At 31.1% G+C, this 26047-nt stretch overlaps 2 protein-coding genes across 4 annotated transcripts; one reads left to right on the forward strand and one right to left on the reverse strand.

Annotated features, from left to right (window-relative positions):
* The first annotated feature begins 772 nt into the window (after positions 1–772).
* On the forward strand, positions 773–21963 carry LOC113517070 (protein timeless). 3 transcript variants are annotated; one of them, XM_052900884.1, is made up of 17 exons: positions 773–999; positions 9724–9827; positions 9939–10489; positions 10703–10856; positions 11150–11400; positions 12087–12388; positions 12584–12944; positions 13832–14023; positions 14379–14479; positions 15087–15285; positions 15427–15641; positions 16977–17461; positions 17775–17975; positions 18846–19023; positions 19112–19216; positions 20137–20349; positions 21348–21963. In XM_052900884.1, exons 2-17 carry the CDS (start codon positions 9731–9733, stop codon positions 21535–21537), a joined length of 3795 nt encoding a protein of 1264 aa, XP_052756844.1. In that variant the 5' UTR covers positions 773–999; positions 9724–9730; the 3' UTR covers positions 21538–21963. The 3 variants fall into 3 exon arrangements, with proteins under 3 accessions (XP_052756844.1, XP_052756845.1, XP_031763590.2); XM_052900885.1 differs by having other exon boundaries at positions 11150–11361; XM_031907730.2 differs by lacking the exon at positions 773–999 and adding an exon at positions 4850–5232.
* A 4-nt stretch (positions 21964–21967) lies between these two features.
* Positions 21968–23370, reverse strand: LOC113517014 (uncharacterized). Its single transcript, XM_031907844.2, has 2 exons — positions 23244–23370; positions 21968–22803 (listed from the first exon to the last, which is right to left on the reverse strand). The coding sequence occupies exons 1-2, from the start codon at positions 23253–23255 to the stop codon at positions 22141–22143; spliced, it is 675 nt and encodes a 224-aa protein (XP_031763704.1). The 5' UTR covers positions 23256–23370; the 3' UTR covers positions 21968–22140.
* Between the last annotated feature and the right edge of the window lie 2677 nt (positions 23371–26047).

The following is a 26047-nucleotide window of genomic DNA, read 5'->3' on the forward strand; positions in this document are numbered from 1 at the left end:
TTTTGGTCACTCGAGTTTTATATTCCGAGTGACTCGAGTCAATAAAAATCACTTGCGTTTTATCTTCACTCGAGTGGCATTCGAGTGAGTCACTTATCAGAACCGAGTGACTCGAGTGAAAAAAACTCGCTCGAGTCCCATCACTAGTATAGCAAGTAAATGATTAGAGAGAGAGAGAGAGAGAGAGGCATAATCTCACTAATCTGTGCAATTGCTAGTGATACATAATCTGTAGATAATGTTATTAACGATGAGTAGCTATACTGCTAGCTATGTAGCTGCTATTCATAGACTAGTTGCGACTAAGTTAACTGTCGTCGTCGTCGTCGACGACTTTAAGAACAAAGAATTACATAGAAGGAATGATAAAATAAAAACTGTAAATTACTGTAATGTACTTACAAACTATGAGAAAGATCATGCTTAGATCTATTATTTACAACTAACTATAAAACGTAATAATTATAAGTATTAATAACATAAATATCGCGAACAGCAACTGATAGTGAATCTTTCAGCCTCTTTTTACTAATTATATTTGCATAAGAAGAAAGGACGCAATCATATGATATACAGTTTTTTTTACCATTCCTTCTATGTAATTCTTTGTCTTAAGTCGTACCTTCAAGAGTGGTTACAACCAATAGCTAGTTATTTTTAGCAACCAGATAACTAAGCAGGCGCTATTATTTTAATAACTGATATTTAGTTGGTTATTAGAACAGATATTCATAGCTATATTATATATTTAGTTTTGACTTTTTGTTATATGGTTTATTTGTCAGTCCAGTCACTTGCTGTTGTTACAGTAGTGTCTTCATTCGTTTGTTGTCTTTAATTCTATACTATTTATTAGTATGTTTGCATTTATATGCCATAATTTTTAAAATAATTATATGAGGAATAACTGTTAATGTATTTACTTAATATATTCTAAGAAGCATAAAGTAATGCAGTTTGGCGTTTACTGTTTGTCGAATCCAACGTCATTGTACACAGGTAACTTTTGTTTTACACTTGTTAGATTGTTATAATTTCTAAGTGACCTTATCACTACGGCAAGGAGTATATAAATTACTACATATGTATTGTGTTACCTGATTATATGCTAGTTTAGGAAGGAATTATTAGTATAAATGGCGACAATTTACTCTTTACTAGTAATAGAGGGTGTATTGGTAGATACAGGGTATATCAGCTGGATTTCTACATGGCTCCCTTGGTAACCATTGTGCTTAATTATTGATAAATTTGTCATGATGAGCCAATTGGACTAACCATCATTCTCAGGGGGAAAGGGATTGTTAGTAATGGAGACTGAGAATCCCATTACTAGCAATATACCCAACCAGGTCAATCTCCTCGCGGTTCTCCCTGGAAGCTATCATGGTTAATTCCAGATGAATTCAACATGATGGGCCCTTCACTGGTGCTCCATCAGCATATCCCGTTAGCGCAGGCCGGGTCACCATACCATTTTCATCCATCAAAAAAAAAACCATCATTCTCATCTATCATACCTCACTTATATGCAGTTACTACTTATAAACAGTAAATATAGTAGTAGGTGGTTATAATTCCATTTTAATCCATTACAATGAATTAGGGCAAATAAATAATAAAATCTCTAAATCTATTTTAAAAATGATTAATTTGATAGTTTCATGAAAGAACTTTTTTATGGGCCATCAATAATTAATAAATAATAAATTTTACTTAAATCTATTATAAATTTAGTTTATATTGGTTCTCAGAATGTAATATTAAACTGAAATTGTAATTATAGAAATATAGAAAATGCAACTTCAATCACTTTATTTTAACAGCAGTATTTATATTTATAGATAATAAGTTGCCTTTACTTCTTTATATTACTAGACTTAACACTCTCAAATACTGTTACAACATTACATTAAACATTAACCAGGACTTTTGGTATTTGTATGTGTAAATAAATATTATTAATTTTATTTAGCATATTTTACAATAATAACCTAGGATATACACAACAATATTGTTTACATTATGTGTGAACAGTCCTCGAGAGATCATCATATTGTGTATCCCATCCTGCTCCTGTAGTCCATGGAGCTCTTAGTTTTAGTCTGGTTTTTGGCATTGCCAGGATTTCAGATATAGTTAGTTATGAACCCTTTTTGTTGGACTGTCTGTTGGCAAATGATTTAACTGGATATAAGATCAATAAAGGATTTCAAAATTTTTGTTAGCTTTTATGCATGAAAAATAGTGTGATTGGAGAGAAGATTTTGGAGATTATGGATTAAACACTTGTATGAATAGATTGATGAATGTACAGGAAGCGAAAGAGGTTTGTCTGAATCTGAACGTTTAATGATAAGGTACTTCATACTATCGAAGATCATTTTTGAAACATTATTCACAGATTAAATTAATAGTTAAAATTTTAAATAAATATACCTATATTAAAATTTGATCCTTAAACAAATTATACATATATATAATTTCAATCTGTGTGTTTGAATTTAATTTTTTTTAATTGCTAGCTACATAAATTTAATAAAGCAAATGTGTCTTTCATATTCTAAAAATGGATGTTTCACCGAAACCAATAAATTTTTCAAGATTCATAATCGAAATTTTAACTGACACATATTTCTTTAATCTGTGTATTTAATTTTAAAATTGGCTAAAATTTTGATGCAAAAAGCTAAATTTGTATTATTTATATATATTATATATAACAAACACTGACTGACTTTCGGTCAATGTCATGGAAATGAAAAAGCAAGCCAATTTCGTTTAAAAGTTTCTTTTTTTTTTTTGTCTATTATTTATAATATAGGTAAGAGATAAACATTGTTCTGTGAAAGAAATTGTCATTGAAAACTAAAAGTCTATTCTGTACCCATTAAAAACACGGGACCGCATCCAAAATACTACGTGCGAACTAAGTTTCATGATGATCGATTGAGTTGTTATGACATGTAGAGGTTATAAACAAATTCATTACCACATTTATAAAATTAATAAGAATATCGTGTGATTGTCATAAAAAAATTAGATGGTTCTTATTGACTACCAACTGATAAGTAACGCTTTATGTTATTTGTACCTGTATTACATATTGTATTAGTATGAAAAGTTTTAGTTCATTTCATATTGAGTTCAATAAACTACTTTTCAGCACTTTTAATGACGAAAAATCTCTGCATAAGTAATCTTTGATATCGCGATATTTTTTAGCGGGTATAGCGAGATATAGCTACGTCCATATGACCCCACGTCTAATAGGAATAAAGCGCCTTAAATAACATTGAAGCACAAGATATTTTCTGGTTGACTTATTTTCATTTAGAAAACTATTGTTTTCTAAATGAAAATAAGTTTCTGTTTAGATATTTCTAAATAGATTTCTAAAATAAAACAAATATTTGTTTATTTTACTGAACTAGGTGTTCTTTTGCAGAAGTCCACTGTTTAGTTGATGAAAATTATTTTTGTTCCGTTATCATTAGTAAGCGTGTGACTGTCAATACTCAAAAATTGAGTACTATTTTTACTACAAGTTCTACAACCTTCCATATTAACCATTAATCTCCTACTGCCATTCCGTCCACGCACCTTTTGTGAAATGTGTTTTATCTCTAAACGAAATGAATGAATAGAATTTGTTTGAAGATACCTCGTTTAGAGCTACTCACACTAAGCTTCGTGTTAATCGTTCGATGCTCAAACTACGAATTTTGGGCGCTGTTTAGGCGCAAAACAAAGTAGTGGTATAAAGTCAGAACCTTAGATAGAGTTGTTTCGCATCGTGGCTAATTCTTGATGAATTTTTTCACCATGCGCCAACTGATCCGACTTTATTTATTATATCATTGGTATATGTATAATTGTATATCAATGTGGCAGACAGGATTATAATTTCATCGGTATTCCATCATCATCTTTATATCTGCTTATATCTCAATTATTAGGGGTAGGCGTAGTATATTCTTATTCATATTATACAGATTTTTCTTTTAATTTTACGCCTGACCGCTTGACTTAGATTTTGTTTGCTATTTTATATTTTATACGAAATTAAGTTATGGAAAGGAACAAAGTGATGATTGTTAAATGTGATATAAATGATAAGTCTCGTGAGATAAGATAAATATCGTGGACTGCACGATAGATAATTTCATTTGCATCTCATAGATTGTTATTTTTTGCTGACTTAGACCTCTCGCGGGTTATCTCGATCCCCAGGAGTTGCTGTTAACTACTTTGTGAATTATTAGTGTACACTATCTGAAATGGAACATTAATTACGAGTAGTTTGAGACTTAGTATCAAAATTACATTAGATTGAACAGCTATTTAACTACGATTACACCATCTAAATAAGCACGTTAACTGCACTGCATACTGAATGATCTAATCACCCCATAAACATGCATGAACGTGCTTTTCAACCTAGTTCAAAAAGTACGTTCTCAATTCTTTTTTTTTTTAATAGTTTTGTTCTCTGTCAGTTATAAACCGATTTGAAAAATTCTTTTTTATCTGAAAGGATATGCTTACAGATTGGTCCTATAGAAATTTTATCTAAATTGGTTTAGTAGTTTAGATTTTAAATCAAAATAACTGATTTTGTCATAATTGGCAAATCACTAATTAAATCTATCTTTTTCTTTTATTCGGATAGGCAGATAGGGATGGGTTTGAGAAAGAAAATTTCGAGTTATGTACAAATGCACATTACGAAATGCGACAGCCTGCAATGATTTGCGATGACAATGGCATGGTATGGCTGGTGGCACGCGGACTCGTTGAGCAGAGCGCTGTAGGTACCGTAGGTGAAACACAACACAACGCACTATGACGAGCGCTGCACGTGCACTGTACACGCGACTGTAGATATCGAGCGCGACCTACTATTGGCTCCTAAGACAACGTCGTTTACGGTCACGTGGAGCGGTTATTTTCCCGAATGCGTATTTAAATATCTTCTATTTATCCAAAATTACTTACTTTTCTTAACTTTTAATGCGGTAATATATTTTAGATGATATAACATTAAATAAAAATATATAATTTTTGTTAAATATCGTATTCGAAAGAAAAATTTGTGAGCAGTTTGTGTACGACTGTTTTTGTGTCGTATAAATAAGTCGAATACCTGTTATATGACAAGTGTTATTAAGTACTACCTTAGGTAATTTCTGTCTTTTATGTATGTGAAAATCTGGATGGACACCTATAAATGTAAGTAAATTTATAACGTTTAATAAAAACATAGACATATGTTAAAAATAATAGAGAAACATTAAAATTTCTAAAATGTTTGGATTTATAAGCGTACATCATATCCACTAGCTGGCAGTAATTGCACATTTTTCAATTTTTGACCATTTTTCAGTTTTAATCGATTTCAAAACAAAGTAGTTGCCAGTTCATCCGTAGATATATTTTTTGTAGGTATAGTGGTAGGACTGCTTGACTTGGACTCTTATACACACACTATGTATTAAAGAAAAATTTTGTAAAAAATGAAATAAAAAAAAAAAAAACTCGGTAAAGTTTTCTAGAACAATTGAATAATTTTTAACATTTCTCATTTATTTATTTAAAAAGTGCTCTTATTTATAGTAATAATAACTAAAATCTTAATGTAAAAATAAAAGCTTGATTCTATTAAACCACTACAAAACAAGATATCAAAAAATAAAATGGGTACCAAAATAACCCAGGAGTTAGTTACGTTAATACTTCCTCATGCGTTTTACCATTTTTAATTAAATAACACGAGGTCGAAGTTTTCATTCTTTTTGAGTATAAATGAGTATAAAATACGACTCGAAAGTTTATTCTTATTAAACTCGTGCAGGCTTAAATTAACTGAATCCCTTTAAGTTGAACTTTACCGACATTTATAGCCCAGGAATGCCTTTACAAACTTGATGCTTATATAGAATTTAAAACAATTGAAAACAAATAAGACTTTTTAGCAGTTGTAAACTTTTAAATAATATCGTTATTTAAAAGTTTACAACTGCTGTATTTTTATACATCGCTATAATTATATACGATCCTAAGGCGTAAAATTATATACGGAAATATGCTTTTATGTTATTGGCTCGGCTGGAAAAGGCAAACATATAAGGCAGTAAATCCTGCTTCTGTACTCATTTTATCTTAGACTAGCGGCCCGTTCCGGCTTCGCACGGGTGGACATTTTTACAACATTTTCAAAAGTACTTATTGTGACATAACGATAATAGTCGGACATATAGTATTGCGAAGTTTTTTGTAGGTATTGATATTTTCTTCAATATTGTAGAATATACTTTTGTTCTATCACCAATAGTTTCCGCAGCGCATGTGATGAAAGATATTTTATAGCATTTTTTTACACCTCGACTTACGTTACTAAAGTTTTAGTAAGGATCCCTAATCTTTTGTAGCAATAAATATAGCCTATGTTATTCAGGGTGAATGTAGCTTTTTAATGGTGAAAGAATTTTTGATATCAGCAAAGTAATTTTTGAGTTTATTCATTATAAACTTACATACACACAAAAATACAAGTATTTCCTTTTTATAATATTAGTGTAGATTATACATGTATAGACCTACTATACGATCGATTATCAAATACAAATAAAAAACGAATACAAATTCAGTCAGCCAAAGTGACGTTTGGTTGACTGAAAATTATTACATATTAAATTTGACATATTTTTAAACCAAAACGAAAGCGCGTCATTTTGCAGTGTTGCAAGTAATTAAATTAAAATAGTACAAATTGTTTTTTTTTTATTAGAAAATAAAAGTTAGGTATGACTTTTTTAATATACCTAAATGTAAATATACATATAATGATACTATATACAAGTTATTATATAATATAAAAGTGGCCACGCTTCGCACGATTGCTGGCCAAGCTGTACCACTCTTTGAGGAAGCGGTCTCCGTCGCTTATGAGGTCTCCCGCGACTCCGTTTTTGTTTTTATCTGTTGTTATTTTAGTTGATATTCGGGAATGGCCTATTCTAGCCGTGTGGTCCTGGCATCGAATAATATAAAAGCCAAAGCTTAACTGCGGTTGCCATTCCGCCTGCCAAGCTTGGCAATTACTGGCAAAACCCCCCAAGGGGGAGGCTTATGTTCAGCAGTGGACAGTTAAAGGCTGATATGATAATGATCATGATCATCTATCAAAATATTCAAAATTCATTTATCATTGATTACTTTAGTCCATTCTGTTTAGTGTAACGGTTGACTTCTAGAGAAACGTCACGCATTAAGTCTGCCTTGTATACATACTTACATATTTTTTCATATGCAAAAGAATAAATATTTTAAGTGTATTTGTTCTTATTTATTTTTTTATCCATTAGAACATGTATGTGTACATAGGCTTAGCGCTAAAAGCATTCTCCCAGGTAACCGTAGGGAAGTATTAGAATACTAATAATATGTTTTATGAATCATTATGTTCTGTTTATCTCGTTCAATAAGATATATACTTAAGAATTTTTTCTACTTAATAATTCTTCCACTTTTGATTATAATATTTTTTCATATTTATGTATTATGCAAGTTAAAGGAAGTACTAGGTATCATGTCGTATAAGTTGAAAGAAAATGCATGAATTAGCTGATAAATGGAGACTCTTAAATAAAAAAATGAATAAAAAATTTAACCTGTTTCTTATTACACGACTGTTTTGTACACGAGTTCATGTGCTTATGTATGTTTGAATAGATTTAGATGTATGTATGTGGTTTCGTTGGATCCTTATTCGTTTGTATGGAGACATTTCATCTACAAATTTATAATTTAATAGAATAATTATGGTAATTATAAATATAATATATATAACTTATACTAGTTCCTTTGCATGCTATATAACTAAACTAATATAATATAATAACATAATAATAAAATGTAAAACTAAATGTCTAAATATTTATATGTATGTTGGACACATATATATGTACTACATGTAGGTACATGCTTTTTCTTGTTTAATTAACAGTTTTATTTATTCTACTGGAACGCTAGCGCCTCTGCCTTGAGGAGGTGGGCGTTGACAGCCACGACACAGTTATTTTTAACTAATGTGGCTGTTATCGTACACTACCCTACAATTGTAATTTTTTTATGGTTCCAATAAATACATTTTTAATTTAAATTTTTTTTAATTTAATTTAATTGCTGTCAGTATGCTGTTAAAGTGTTATGTTTCTCAAATCAAAGATTGATTTAATTATTGTATTGTAATTTTCACGCATATAAAGCAGTATGCCCAATATAGAAATAGGTAAAACGATGGTACCTACAGTTGAGTTATACAAAACTTTACCAGTATATCACTATGATAGTATACACATTGATACAGTGACCCATAGCTGACCCGATAGACGTTCTGTCAAAAGCTATTGGACTATAGCAGTTCGTGTACGAAATGTTTGAAATGGAAACTAGGTACAGTTTGTATGAGAAAAAGAAAAACTGTATTTTTACCTTTCTTTGGGCAATTCAAAACCTTTCTTGGACTTCAACGAATATTTGAAAATAAAATACCCGAATTCATCCATGTCGTTTATATTCATATAAATCTAGATAGATGGATACGTTTTCTCTATTTATAAACAATATTATATATATGCGTACCTACTAGGCAATGGAATTACGTAACTTTTTTTTCATACGAATAATAATACATATGTAACTGCTAAGTAATATAAAAGGGTATACCAGCCATGAGTTGGGTTACTGGGCTCTTTAAAATGTAGTTAAATGTAATAATGACTAACTTACTCATCATACTCGTAAACAGATAGTACTAGTAGAAACTGGTCTGCTTTTATCATCACTACGACTAATTTATTTAGTTACTGAGCTTTAATTATTAAACATACAGTTACAGCTATTAATTTTTATGTTATTTGGTAGTTGTAAACTTTTGTTTGAAATAAGCAACAGTTGTGTTTCTTGTTTATGCTTCTTAGCTGAAACTGCTTTTCGAATTGGACAGTAGAAGTATTATATTATAAAACAATATTCACTATTAAAATTGCTTGTAATTCAGTTTACTTGAATAAAAAATATTTTTATTTTATGCAATTTAAGTTGTATTTTATAGATAACCAGCTTTTACGCACGATTTCGTCCGTGTGACCGGAATATATTTATTGATCGGGATATCTTATATATTACGTGTATACCAAATTTTATTGTGCTCGGTAAAGCTGTTAAGGCGCTATAAGGTGGTAACAAACGAACTCACTTTCATAATTATAATATTAATAAGAATGTTTAGAAGCGAACTTTCTATGTTTAAAGTTTCAGCGATTTTGATTTTACACTGTAATCTCGACCAATCGCACAATTACGATTTATTTTTATATATTTAACGACTAGGGTTTGCAATTTTGTATCCCGTATTATCGCATTCCATCAACTTTCCGAATGTCGATGGAGTTCGCGGAATTACCGTTTACATATATGTATATGCAAACAATAATTACCTAATTCGATAAAGGGCATTTCTACGAAATCGGTCAGGTGTTTATTATAAAACCTTTTTTGCATAGTTCACTACAATCATAATTGTCGGTACTTAGTAAACATATTCAAAAAATATATTTGGATTAAATTATTTTACTTTGTTTTTGCATACTATTATAGTAATAGACATTGCATGTATTCATAGAAGCATTTTGTTAACATGCATATTTTAAATTTCAGATAGAAGATGGAATGGGTTCTGCGAAGTCCCCAAATTCATAGCACATTCAGCAACCTCGGTTTTGTACACGGAGATGGATATCACATAAATGAAAATTGCAATGGTAAGGAAATAATTAATATATTTAATATCCAAAAGCAATTTTTATATATAGTTTACTTTTTTTTTTGCTATTTACCTGTTTTAAACTGAGGTTTTAAAAATTTATTGACAGCTGCCTTGGAAGCCATTCTTCACAACATTTTAACGGAAGATAAATATTTACGAACATACCGTAGAAGTATTAGTTTTGGAGAAAATATAAAGAAAGACCTAATACCGCTTTTAATACACGCCAAGGAAGATTCAACAATAGAGTTCATAGTTAAAATATTAGTTAATTTGACAATTCCGGTTGAGTGTTTGCTTTCTATTGACGCTCTAATACAAAATGATTTTGGACGTCATACAGTGTTTGAGATAAATAATCTACTTTTGTCTACTAAATCAGCTTTTACTGACAATAGGACAACCAGAGTTATAATAGACTTTATGAAGAAAAATGTAGATGTAGATCAGAAAACAAAATTGTCGACAGAACAGTGTACAAACATAAGTAATTGTCTTCTATTGCTGAGGAATATTCTTCATATACCAGAGGACAATAGTAATCAGAGTCCTAGTTACAATGGCTCTAACCATTCGGTGCAAAATCAAATTTTATGGAATTTATTTAGTCAGAGTATTGATAAAATTCTTATTAAGTTGATGACTTTGCCTGATGCGGTAAGATATTTTTTAATTACGTCTGTTCATTAAATTTGTGCAATAAGTTCAGTCATCACAAACACATTAGTGAGTACTAATTTATATTATTCAATACTCATTTGTTTTATTTCGGTAATTAATAAATTACTACTTATGTATCAAAATAATTCGTTTTAGCCCAGGCCCATTTTAAGAGTCAAGATGTGTGTTTTGTATTTGTTTCCTTTACAGACTCATTGGGGGGTTACAATGGTTCAGTTAATAGCACTGCTTTATAAGGATCAGCATGTCATTACGTTACATAAATTGTTAAATTTATGGCTAGAAGCATCTTTGTCAGATAGCTCGGAAGATAATGAAAGTAACACCTCTCCACCAGACCGAGGTAAATTTTTACTAATTATTTATAGTTTAATTGTATACTTACAGTGATTTAGGTTGTTAATTTGATTTTATGAACAACTTTATATGCTTGGTTTATATGTTATACTATAATGATGATGATTAAAAACATTGTATAAGTGATATTAGGCATTAGGATAATAGTTTCGTATAAATTATCAACAGTACTTTCAAATTAAAGTCACTTTGTTAGTGAATCGTAGGAAGAGTAATAGTGGACTATCCTTGCGATATTTTTTATGATTCCATACATATTTTTAAATTTATTATTTGTAGGTAGTGACGATTCATCTCCGATGTTAACATCGGATCCAACTTCAGACTCATCAGACACGGGAGGGAGCGGGAAATGTAACGATGAACCTAACTCTGTGAATAATGGATGGGATGCTTCCTCTATGAAAAATACCAGTGAGAATGGTAATCAATCATACCAAAAGTCGACTGCTGATGAGAAGAAAGCTAAAGACGAGGATATGAGAGACTCGGTAGTAACTAAATCCGAACACTCTCAGGAACCAGATAACGTAATAAATATACTTAATGATGGATATGTACATATTAATAGACACGATTATTTAGAAAACGAAGGATATGCTGCTAGTTCTAAATATTTCCTTTTAACGTATCGAATAATAATATTAATATGTTAATATTTTATATTAATACTTAATTAATATTTTAACATAATATGTTTTAAATGTAAGACATTCTTAATAATTAGTAGTAACAGTACTGTAGTATTATTCTGCGGTTTATACATATATGTGTCTTTATCTCTTACCCATAATGCTCTTTTTTGGCAATGGATTGGTGTGTATTTAAAAATTTTAACTAATCCTTATATTTTCATTTGTATTTCCATTATATATTAGTTTTTTTATATATTACCCGCTACTTCATACGCGTCGATTTCAGAAGTATGAAAACCAATAAAATAGACTACTTCTAGATGGTTGTTGATGATGTATTAAGATAAAACATACACCAGATTTTAAGTTACTCCTTTAGGAACACAACCAATCGCATCGCATCCAATTTGGTGCAGTAGTTTTTCGCAATATCTAAAGAAACAGACAGACAAATTGTCTGAAAATTATTGTTATGGCTCTATTGGTGTTAATAAGACCCTCATATTAATTTTCTTAAATATCTCCCCATCATCTAGTTACAATGTCATTATATTCGTAAGATATGTATGTTATTATTATAGAGTGAATCAACGTCATGTAGTGAAAAAGTCAATCAGAAAGATTGTGAAAAAAGTGACCAAAAAGAATTATACAAAAATGAAAAAAAGACAGTTATATCAGAAAACTCAGATTGCGGTTACGGGACTCAGATGGAAAATCAAGGCTCTATTTCTACGTCTAGCAATGAAGATGAACCTGCAAAGAAGCCCGTACATCAGAAACCTCACAATACAAAACAGAGGTCAAACAATAAAGCTCGATCCAGCACAAACTTGCAAGACAGAAAACGGAAAAAGCTCGTTAAACGGGGAAAAGCAAATATGTGAGTTTTTTTTAAATATTTGTATTTGTAATCAATATTTATAACGTAGTAAAAAAAGTATAATGATTTATTGGAATATGAATACAGGTTTATAGATCACTTTAATTTTTTTTCTACTCATAACTAACTATATATTTTTAAATACTTAAAGAAAAAATATAGAAAGTAAATGGTAAGTAACACCTTTTTTTTCAGTATTAACGTTCAAGGATTATCACACAAAACACCGACGGACGATGATATTTCCAATATAATGAAAGAGTTTACTGTCGACTTTCTTTTGAAAGGATATAATTCTCTTGTACAGACTCTTCACAGTCAGATTATTACAAATATGCAGTTGGAGATTGATACTTCTCACTTCTTTTGGCTCGTTACCTATTTCTTGAAGTTTGCAACGCAAATAGAATTAGATCTGGAACATATTTGTTCGGTGCTCTCTTATGACATAGTATCGTATCTAACCGCTGAAGGAGTAAATTTATGCGAGCAGTTTGAACTGTCTATAAAATTAGACGGAAACGATTTGAAACCAAGTATTAGAAGATTACATCTTGTAAGTAGACACGATATTCTTTATTAAATTATCCTATAAGATTGTAGAAAGTATGCGTTTTATCAATAACATGGCCAATTTGTGTGCCATAAGTTTTATTCTAAATTTATTCATACGTATAATTGAAAAGAAAACAAATACGCCGAGTGTCGTTGTTTACTACGACTAATAACTTGTCTCTACATGCGGATATAGGAAATATTTTTAAAGATTTATACATTTGTATAATATATAGACTAATTTCAAACTCAATAGGAGCCCTTATTCATGAGCGCGGTTCAAGGCTGGTGCTTCGAAACTAGGCGAGCATCCCAGAATTTAAAATAAGACTAAACCCGACATAAATATTACAATATTTGTAAAATATTACTGTAATAGTAGACCCGCTATATGTGTCATTACAATTACGAGTGCTCTTGAAAAGAGTACTAGATTAAGATGTAGAATTGTTTTGTATTTATTGGTATCTGGTTTTGGAATTTACAGGATGGCCTATAATGCCGTTGTTTTACACGTTATTATTGTTAAAAAATATTCATTTCTTGTTTTTAATAAATTATAAAAAAAAAAAACATTGATTACATTGCATAATATCACTTAAAGTTCTAATGGAAAAAATGTGTATTAATAATCGGATTGACTTAACGTGTATTTTTGTTCGGAATGCTCGACTAATTCCGGGATCATCCGGGTACCTTAATTGTGAATGGCAATGCCGTAAACCTGACTGCGTGCTTCGGCACGCATTGTAGGATTTTTTCATTTGAAATAAAATGTAATGTGTACTTATGAAACCTAACAATAAAATTTGTTTTATTGTTGGTTGTACAACAATATTCCTTTAATTCCCAACATGTAGATTATCTAATAATGTAATATTTTATAAGGTGGTCACAGCGATCCGAGAATTTGTCCAAGCCATAGAGGTATATAAAAAAATCGCTCATGTGTGCAAAGAGGATCAGGAGGCGTTGTTGAAATTACAAATGAAAATGTGCGAAACTGAAGATCTACGCTGTTTATTGGTTTTGCTGTTACGCCATTATGATCCCAAGTACCATACCAAGCAATATTTACAGGTATTTATACTAAAACAGTAGATATATTGCACAGTGAAATATAGTGAATCATGATAACTATGTATATTTTAAAGTTGTATATACAAAAAGGAATCGAAAAATATGATATACCGATTCATGTTTTTAATATCATTTTTGTGATAATACATAAAAATGTCTTGGTGTTGTACTTTTAAGGTATATTTGTTGAATATTGTATTGAGATATCAAAGAAAAATAGAAGTAACATTTTAAATTTGCGTCTTGTCTATTTATTGACAAATATTTATATTAACAAATGTGTATATTTATATTAACAATTTGTGAGTTCCCTCTCGTGTTATAAGACATTTATGTGTGAATATCGTTTTTTTAGGACCTCATAGTAACAAATCACATATTACTGATGTTTTTGGACAGTGTAATGAAATTACCGGACTACAGTGGATCTACTTATATGTTGGATCATATAAAACAGTATGTTTAAATTTTATAATTGTTACATTTAATGTTAGAGTTTGGGTAATTTCTATAGATTTAGTATAACGTACTATGTACTAAGTAATTTCTATTTGCCATTTGTTACGAGCCATTAAGTTCCCTTACTACAGTCGCCTCATTCGACACGCACAGGAAGCTGCAGCGTTCCTTTTAAAACAACACCAAAGCCTTACTGCGGTTGTCAATCCGTCTGCCAAGCATGGCAATTCCTAGCTAAAGCTCACTTATGGGGGAGGCGTATGTTCAGCAGTGGATAGTTAACGACTGATGTGAAGTGTGTGCTCTGTTACACGTTCGCTCGGGAAGTTGCTGAGGTCTATGGAAAATTGTATGGCTGTTGTAGAAATGTATTAAGGGGATCTTTTAAAAGTTATGCGACCGTAGTTTTTTTTAAAGGATAAACGTGGAATGGTAACCCTGCTTGCGCTATCGGTCTACGCTAGCGGGATGTCAATCAATGAGAGATGGTGGGACTGTTAGACCCCATTACTAACAATATTTTTTCCCCCAGTTAGTACCTTAAGTGGCAGTTAGAAATTTGATAGCAGGTCTGTTTGTGTAATTGTTGTTTTCTATTTGACAGGTTTGCGACACCAGAAATAATGTATCAGTATGGACTTCTTTTGGAAGATTACGCTGGTAATGGAGAATTCGTCAACGATTGTATTTTCACGTTAATGCATCATGTTGGAGGGGAACTGGATTGTTTGATTACATTGTTCCAACCAAAAATCTTGAAGACGTTCACCTCTATATGGAAATCGGAATTTGAAATTTGTGATGTAAATATTTCTATTTACCGTGTTTACTAACAAACTAATGATTGAGTATAGTAAAAATGACTATTATATGACCTCAGTTATATTTCAATAATATGTTTTCACTCCTCTGTACTGTGCGAGTTATTTGCTGTTTTTTTTTAGGATTGGTCTGATCTCATTGAATATGTAATAAATACGTTCATAAAGAAACCACATGCGTTGCAAAGCACTACTAACTTTAGATTGGACACGGAAAATTTCGACGAGGATAATTTTTTTGTCAAACCCCTCACACCTTCCAAACCAACGAAACATAGATCTGATGCAGATTCTAGAAAAAGATCTGATGATATATCAGGAAGCACATCTCGGGAGAGGTAGTATATTGTTATGTTACAGGATTATTAACCTAGAATTCTATAATGATGTATGAATATTTTATTGCATAGCATTTTGCATAATTAGTACTAACGTCTTACCTGTTTTGGTTTAAAGGAAGAAATTCATTGTTCTGTAGATATTGTCGTTTTTATTTAATAAGTTAATTTCATAAAAAATTACAAGAAAAAGATAACCAATTTGTTTCAACATATTCAGAATTTTTTTTCTTATAACATGAAAGATGTTCGTGGAATAATTTTTGAAGTAAAAGTAAAAAATGTTTGCACTTGCATATTAATAATCTATTTTAAAAAAAAATTATTTATGTTATCTAAATTAAATGAACAGCCATCTTGTTGATTCCTATGTAAGTATTAAGAATAAATATGGTATTATGGTAGTATATTTGTAGAGAATTATAATACCATCTTTTATCAGTATAAATTATAGTTAATTGGTATGTACTTTTACTTTGTTATTGACATCAAATAAAATACTCAAAAAGTAATTAACACCAAATGAGATTAGTAACTACATTACTCTAAAATCCCAAATTTACAAACAATATAATGATAAGTCGTGTATGACATTTATATGGTGACAGAAAAGTTTACAGTTTGTCACCACTCTTATCTCAATGATGAACAAGGTTAGTATAGGGCCCTATAGCAATGAACAGAATATAGTATAATACAAAAATGCAAGTGAAGGTAAAGTAATAAAACTTAGTAGCAAATCGTCTGACCCGCGTGGTAGTAATGGGTTATATCCTCTTCGTATGGGGAGAGGCTCTTGTTTAGTAGTGGTACGTTGATGTGTTGTTATTAACTTTAATAATTTTGACTTGATGAATTGTGGCAACGTGTAATTATATGTCAATTGTCTAAAACAATTTCATAATTTTTAATGTCTGATAAATTATTTAAAAAATGCAAAGCAAAGTAAAACGTTATTTATAGAAAATGTTACGTGCTTATAAATCTGTATTATTAAAACTTTTTACCTATTTCATTTGTTTTGTTCCTGTCGCATTTTGCTTTGAATTTTTTGCTATCTAAATCAGAATTTTCAGCAACAGTTTAATAAGTATATTATAGTATGATTAACGTTTTAGTTCGTTATCAGAGGACTTTTTAAATAATTAATCTGAAACATTGAAAATTATGAAATTGTATTTGAAGTTTGATAGATAATTGTGAGGTGGCTACTGTCAAGACGTAGATTGTTCCCTGTTCAATGTATTTTTACTGCTTTGGTATTATCTATTTAAATAAGGTTTCTATATCATCTAAAATTCTTCAAAATAAATTAGTTAATATTCCATTCTATAGTTACAAATGGACTGAAGAAGAGTTATCTTCATTGAGCTGGAATTACATGCAATGTAGTGCATTACCTGATGTCATCGGCGAAATAATAAAACTATACAAAGAGGACGATGCAATAAAATCTAGGGAGTCGGTAATTAGAGAATTACATAAACAAAATTTAATATCCAAAGATGAGTGTGATAATTTCTTAAATAAGGAGAATAATAGAGGTGTAAAGGTTGTCCCAGTGCATAAAGAAATGAGAGAAGATGAGATCGGTAAACTTTGCGATCAATTATCGCAAGATGGTAAATCTAAATTCTTAGATTGGGTACAAAAAGTACTTTTGGATACTTGCTACGCAAAAATATACGTTGAGAAAAAAGAAAAGATGCATCAAAATGAAACGCATAGCAACAAATCTGACAAATTATTAAACTTTGAGTTATTTAAAAAGAAATCGGATGATTTACCTGTTATGTCGCCAGTGTCGTACCATTCGATATGTAAGTATTAATTATTTTAGTCAAATTGTCATTGCCAAAAGAAAAAGATTCTCAGTTTGTCTGTGCACTGAGCTCGTTTGTTATGTATTTTGTGACTATGTTACATGATTATTTTATCGTCATATAAATTTTGCGAAGATCGATGTTATCATTTTTCTGTGTGAAATAAACATAATTATATTGTGTGCTTAAATTATGTCTAAAAATATTATTTATTCTATGCAATGTGCAGTAAATTTTTAAACACAAAGTATCTACATAGATATAACATAAATAGGTAATATAAATACAAGTTTTTTTTTTTTTATTTCAGTATTCAATCAATCCGTGCCGTTAGTTCCATGGAATTGCGAGCAGGCGTCCATTTGCAAGGACTTGAAGTTTTTACAGTTGCTTCATAAACTAGGTTTCCATATGCCTGTTGATTCCGGAAAAGTGTTTATCAGAATACCGCACTTTTGGACTGCTGATTTTTTATATGACGTTGCTGCGAAAATTTCTCCGATTGATAACAGTAAGTTCATATTAAAATCTTCGCTTTTCCTATGTAGGTTTAAGTATTACGTGTTACAATTTGGATTGGGGGGTTTTGTAAAATATTACGATGCATTACAGGGGCGGGAGAGGGCTTCGAACGCGTTACGTAACATTTTTTTTTTATTCAACTAATAAGACTAGGGAATTAAAATCTCCCCTGTTCACAACCGCTTTCGTTTACGTTTTACGGTGTATCCCTCGACTATGTTATACGTCATATTTGTTTTGTTTTCGTTGTCAGTATTCGTTTTAAGTAAAAATGTTCACTTGAGTATTACGTAACGTTTAGGGAGGGGAAGGAGAGTGGGTAGAGAAAAATATTACTGCGCATTACTTGAGAGAGAGAGTAAAAATATTCAAAATTTGCGTAACATAGTACTTGAACGTTTCCTAAGAAATCAGTAACGCAGTGTAAGGAGTCTTCGTACAGCGTTTTTTAATGGATGATAATGGGATGGTAACCTTTAGCGTTTTAGTGTTATAGTGGTATACGCTGGCGGAACACCAGTGAGGGAAGATAGGTTAGAATGAAAAGATAGGTCAGTTAGCCTATCGTGATGAATTTACTTGGAATAAAACACGATGGCTTCAAGGGGGGACCGCGAGGAGGTCGGCTTAGTAGGGTGTATAGTATAAGGTGCTAGCAATGGGGCTACTAACTAATCCCTATTATTAACAATCTTTCTCCCCCTCATACAGTGATTTATAGCCCATGGAAATCTGTTTATTCTACTAACTTTATAGTAGCTATAGTATAATAGATTATAGATATTAAATGACCTTAATTTCCTTACCTACGAATGAAAAAATTATATGTCTATAACATAACTTGTTTTCCTTTTTACAGCTAAATTAAATTTCTCATTGAACGATATAATGGAAAGCAGTAGTATTGAAGCAGTGCAGCAAAACAGTTCCATAATATCCGATCTCACAAAAGATGTTACTATGGTTAAAACGCCTGATAATTTCTTTCAAATACACAAACAAAAACATCTAGCTACTATGGTTAATTTCACTCCAATGTAAGGATTATTTTTAATAATACTTTTTTAATGTTTTACAGGCTATTTTGTTTTATCTATAAATTAAAAATATGTAATTTTTTTACAGGCCTGGTTCTTCGTTCAATATAGAGAATGAAGAAGGTAACAAACATAATTGGTTGGAAGTTATACAAAAGTCTCAAGATTATAAAATAACTTTGAATTTGGAAAAGTATGAAACTCTTATTTTATTAATAATAATTTAGTGTAGGTAATTAATAAGTTTGCCGTGTGGTCTCGGTATAAAATCGGCCACCTCTTCATTTCCCGTGGGTGTCGTAAAGTACAATTAAGGAAACTTAATGGTAAAGGGATCGGCAGCAGGTCTTTATACATCACCAAAGCCCAACTGCGTTTGCCAATTTGTCCGCCAAGAGGAGCAACTACTGCCCCTCATGGGGGAAACCTATATTCATCAGTGGACAGTTAACAGCTGATATGATAATGAATTAATAAGTTAAATCCTTCAATTTTTTAAAACAGGGGAGAGAGAAAGTTGCGGATTTGTTTTTTTAGTTTATGCCATTATTGAGAGTATTTTTTCTATGGTTTTAGTAGTTTATCTCGCTCGCAACATAATATAACGCACACAGTATAAGTTATTATACTTTTATTGAGTTGTTATTATTTATAGATAGATTATTCTAATTTAGACCATAGATATAGGAAGATTATTTTCGTAAATGTAGGTATGTTAATGTTTTGTTCTTATTATTTCGACATACCTATTGTTAGTTAAAATGAAATATTGTTTTTAAGAAATTACGTAAAAATTGACAAATTATCATAAAATTTAAATCGATTTATATGAATAATTTTACATTGAGAAGGGCATAGGCTGGTCACGCGGACAAAGTTGCAGACACATCTAGCCCGTTATAGAAATACCCTTATTCATATAAATTAAAACTTAAAAATAATTTTCTACTACTAGTGTTTTGTCATTTTCTTTAATATTGAGAAATTAGTGCATAAGAAAAAAATAACAATAGATAAGTTTTGAACTTTTAATCTTTTTATGAATAAAGGGTTAAATTATAAAATTATGATATTTTGTCTATATTTTTACTAATCTCGTCATTATCATTTCAGTCATATTATAAAAACAGAAGATATCCATTTGGATGTTGAGATGCAATTACCGCCGAAGGAAATAAGTTCCGCGTCGCCGTTAAAACTCGTTACTACACCAGTAATTGCAGATACCGTGTCGCCCTCTCTCGTTTTGCCCACTGTTATGAGCGCAAAGCAAGAAAGTTCAAGTTTCAATTTACATTTAGCAGATACTGAATATTACAATAACAGGTGATAAATAATTCAAATGTTTATTTTAAGCAAAATTATTTAATAATATTGAGCCGTTTCAGTCATAACTAGTAAACATGTACAGATCAGTCAGTGTAAGCAGTATCCGTTCACGAAGTATGACGGATGTGCTACCTATCATTACGGTAAACAATATTTCAGGGAAGTTGACGGCTCTACACACCACGCTGCCCCTTGTCAAGACATTATAATGAGCATGACTTGCGTCATGTAACTTGATTACGTCACAAGAATAATTACACTAATACACTATGTGATAATCAAAATATACATCCATTATAAAATACAATTGTCGTATATATTCAGATATAGTATAAAAATATTAATGTATATTTTTATAAAAAGTATTCGTTAAAAAAATACATAATATAATGTTAGTTTTAAATACGGTAACAATTTTAGTTTGATCATACATTTTTGTCATTGTCTATCCTGTAATATTTACTGAAGATTAAGTCCAGGATAGATTAAGTAGTATATTTTTATGTGCAATAAATCTTTATTATTATTATAAAAAAATACTTATAATTTACATTAAAAAAACATAGAATATACAATATTCTATGTTTTTTTTAATGAAATAAAATGTTTTTTAAATGAATAAAAACCTTATAAGATTTCTTAATTTAGTAATTTGTACCTTTTGTGTAAACTTTTATTTTGTATTCATATTGTTTTTTCTTACATACATAATATATATATAATTTATTATATTGTATTGAATGGAAACTATTATATTAGTAATATTACTAGATAGACTGTGTTCTATTTGTGAGAGAGGTTAAGATTCTACAGTACCGGCGTTCATACTTGTGACGAGTTATTATAACTCGTAAATTGTATAAAGTATAGAGGTATTTGACACTGTTTTATCTGTTTACCTTATAAGGGGTTTAGTGTGGAGACAGATAATGTAAAGTTACTATTATTTGTTCACGTATTAGTTATTTTCTCAAAGTAACGTTTTGTTTTTGCAGTGTGTGTGAGACTGCATCCGTTGCTTCTGATTTAACTCGGATGTATGTATCCGACGAAGACGAAAAGCCAGAACTCCTATTACGTCCAGTGGTGGATGTGAATCCGTTGTTAGATGACCGATTTTCTAGTGATTGTGATAATGCTAGTGCTGAGAAACGGCCTCGAGTACATTTTTCTTCAATGTTTTAAGACAGTTATTTTTAGCTGCGTTTTATTATTTCGTTATTAACTATTGTTAAGTGTATCACTAAATTAGTGGTAATTATTTCGAATTACGTATCTTCTAAATGTAAAATTTATTTTCATTTGTATCTAGTTTTGCTGTTTTTAGTACGTAATGAGAAAACTTTAAATTATTTTTAAAGAATTCGAATATTTATAAATGTTGTTCTGTGTATTTGAATTACTTTGATGTGACTGTGAAGAAGCGATTCATCAGATTATATCTATCTCATTATTTTTAAACTTATTTTTATGGAAAGACATAAATATATTTTATTGTGTACTTATCTGTATTGGAATGTTAATTACACATTATATGTTAAACCTATTTACTACGATTTTTATATAAGGTTTTGATGTTATGTAATAAGTAAATAGATTTTATAAATGGGGTATTATAATTTATTTTCAATTCATAATATATTAACTACACATCTAGCAACAAAAATATAACAAAATAACAATGTACGTGAAACAACAAGTAGTCAAGGTACGTACATGAAATCATTTCAAACATCAGATACATACATAAATAGCTACAAAACAATCATGCTTGACATACACACAAATTTAATGGTAATTATGATCATTTGATCCTCCATTGTAACCACTCAATTGATTTTTATTGAAGTAATCTTTAATTGCTGAATCGTAGCTTTTGGATTCAAAGTCATTTCCATTGCCAGAATTACCATAATAACTTGAAGGATCATCATAGGAACCACCAGATGACCCTTCAGAAGAATAATCATGCCCTAAATTTTGACCATGGCCTGAATTATATCCGCTATACGATTGACTGTCCGGTCCAAAAGAGTGTCCGCCGGATGAAGATTCGTGTGTCGGAATATCCTGCACATGGTATGAGTTTTGTGGATCACTTATTTGATGCGTACTCTGAAAGCCGCCGTATCCACCATCAGTCGCTCCTTGTTCATCGCCAGATTTAGTAGACACAATGTGTGGCACCTTGATGATTTGAGGCACTGGAACCGGGTATGGTTTCGCGACTGGTACAGGATATGGTACCTTTTCACGCACTTTCACTGGGTATGGCACTGGGATCTTGACTGCGATAGTTTTAGTAATTTTTATCACCTTCACTGGTGTTTCAGGTATTTCAACGTGTTGACCCAAGTTTTGTAGCTCTGTTTCGTATCCTTCTACAGGTATGGTATGAGAATGGTGGGATGCATAACTATTACATACATAGCATAATAATACCATTAATATCTGGAACAAAATAAAAAAATATGTTTAATAATAAATTCGCTCTTGTTTCTCTATGGCAAAGCGATAGGCACAATTGGCAGTGCCTTCGATGATACCGACTCAATTTAACACCGTTTAATTTATTTATCCAGTTTTACTAAAGTTATGGTTATTTCTAGAAAACTTTCATACAAATATGTGAATTCAAACCCATTTATGCCTAGTTCATTACCAAAGTATGTACTTCTGTAATAGTATTGTATCATAATTACTAAAAATACTATTTCTTAATCAAATATCAATTATTAGGTAAACTACTTTGTATGACATAATGTAACAAACCGGATGACATAAGATGTTATATAATTATTAGCAATTTCCGTATGCCGGGCAAACAAAAATAAAATTGTCGACAGGTGGTGCAACAATGTAGAATGAGAGCAATCGAGATTTTTACTAACCGGTATATCCATTATGTCGCGGGTGAGTGTACGTCCACAGGGCACTGAAAAAACTATCGAGCGATAAGTGTTTTGAGTTGCTTATATATGGCACATTCTCTTTACGCCAAGAGACGGGCTACGACCCGGCCGTTTACTTTCTTCATTCAGCAGTCACTTTGCAAGCTTAGTGCCACTGTAGACGAAGTTCAATCATATCTATTTCTTGCTTACTCTTTGAACTTCGTTGTTTTTAAGGAAAAAATATTGTTTATACCTTAATGTTTAGTAGTTATAAATAAATTGTGAATTAAAAAAATGAAAAAAAAAATGGTGTTAATATTTATTAATTTGAATATTATATTTTTTTATGTAACAAACAATTATTTTCTGAAGGACCAGAAAATAACTGGCTATTCTTACCATTTATTTGTACATGCATACTTGGTATTTTAGTTTGCAATCGTATAAGAGAATCATGATTATAGTAATTCATCTGAACAGTGCTGCATTTATCTATGTCGAAAAAATTTAGGAATAGTGTAATATTTAGTTTTTATTGGTGGCTCTTACATATTTTTAGTTTATTTGTTGTTCTTAATACTCCACATTTATATCGATATATACTGGGCACGTGGACGAAGCCAAGGGTAAAAGTTATGTAGTTTGAAATTAGAACCTAAATATTGTGTATACCAATTTAGGTTTTAGCTTCAATCTACTATTATTATATTATTAATATTGCTAATTATTACCCAATAATGAGCAATGATGGTGAAAGTACTGCAATTTAATGATTTTGTTACATATACGGGAAGAAATGATAGTTATATGTTTTATTTTTATTAAGATGATGATAATTTAATATTTTCTTCTCAATGAAGAAACATCAACAAAATTAGTAAATAAACAATTTTTTTTGTTTCCGATGGTAGTAATAGTATAGTCACTATAAAATTAATCATTAGTACTCGTTTCTGAGTCAGTTCAAGAATCACGTAAGATATACAAAACAATCCTTGAAATGAGAACTTTCTCTTTTTTGGATTTCCTTGAAAATTCAATATAGGCTGGAGTTTGATTTAAGATCTCCGAAGCGCAGTCAACCCCTAATGACTGAGCTGTCACCGACCCACAGAACAATATGAAACTGCAATGGTACCGGCTTCTTAAACTGAAAAATTTGTAAATACTTGATATTCTATATCAGAATAGAACGTAAACATTGCTACTTTAATCAGGGCAGAAATACTTATGACATAGGTCATATTATAATTATCTATTACGGAGTTGAGTTGTTAGAACCGGCACTTATACGTAAGCCGAGTTATGAAAGTGGATGCAGCTGTAGATATTTGTAAAGGAAGAGGCTTTTTGCACTCGATTCTCTCGTGCAAGGTGTCATTATGAGACTGTCTGATGATATTTGAGGAAGCGTACTTACATACCTAATTAAGTTGGAAAGGGGAAAAGGGAAAGTAATGAGATCTGACAGGATCATTACTAGCAATATCATATATTACCACCAATATATAACAGGTCGATTTTCACGCGGTTTCCTCTGGAAACTATTGTGGTTAATTTTTGATGAATTTACCACGATGACCGACTCACATGAATTGATGGGCCGACTGACTTGCATTGCATTGCCTGCATTCGTCTTCATCTATAATTCCTTATTGGTGCCCCACTAGTGTATGCCGATATTGCAGGCGGGGTTACCATTACATTTTTATCCACTCAGTTGGGGATATCTGATAAATCAATTTTTCTGTGGCAGTTCGGTAAAAAAGCATGATTAAAATTTATTCAGTATTGGCAAATATCAGGTAAAAATAAAAAGAATTATATAGTAGTATACTTACACTAAAGACAGTGTCAGTGTGAAAGAAACATTCTAATGGTTGAGCCGTTACGTTAACTGACCTAGGCAGCATTCTAAACTTATATGACGAGTTTTTTTAATGGGTGATTGAATAGCGATTGTCTCCGTTATAGATGTATTCTGGCGGAACACCAGTAAGAGATGATAGGATGAAAACAGGTCGGTTGGTCTATCCTGACGAATTTATGAAGAATTAATCCAGGGGGAACCGCGTGGAGGTCAACCTAATCTTACTAATATCGTAAAATTGTAACTATGTCTATATATAGCAGATTTTTAAAAAAATAATATGTGAGGGGGCAATAGAAGCCAAAAGCAACTTTTAGAAACTTTGTCCATCCATTTGTATGTTTGTTTGGGCATAACGCAAAAAGTACTGCAACAAATTGGTTCGGATTTTACAGTTATGTTCCTAAAGGTTTAAGTTTAAATATATTTCATCTTGATAAACCATCTAAAAGTGGCCTATTTTATTGGTTTTCACAAACAGGGCCGTGCCTGGGTATATGGCCGCCTGCGTGCCAGTCTGTATGGCCGCCCCCAGGATAACATAAAAAAAAACTACTTTAATTTTTAATGTTTATTATTATACACAGGGCATCAAACCGGGAAAAAAATCAGTTTTTGGTTGTTTTAAACGATTTGGCCGCCTGCGTGCGGTGCACGCAATGAACGCCCGTCAGGCACGGCCCTGTTCACAAACAAAGTAGTAGATATATTACTAGTAATGGGTCTGTTTTCTCCTGTTACTAACAATCCCTTTCTGCCCCTATATAATGTGTCCAGACCTCCGTTGTGAAATAGTAGGCGAGTCGTAGTACGTAAGTGAGGTCCCGCGTTCGATTCTTGATGAAGCTTATACGAAATTAACTTTTCTGAGTTGGTTCAGATCAGGATGTTCTGGGTTATGCCCGTATATTCGTTGCCTGATTCCTCATAA

This window comes from Galleria mellonella, unplaced genomic scaffold (genome assembly GCF_026898425.1).
Source record: "Galleria mellonella isolate WM207_F2 unplaced genomic scaffold, CSIRO_AGI_GalMel_v1 utg72, whole genome shotgun sequence".
Classification (NCBI taxonomy): domain Eukaryota; kingdom Metazoa; phylum Arthropoda; class Insecta; order Lepidoptera; family Pyralidae; genus Galleria; species Galleria mellonella.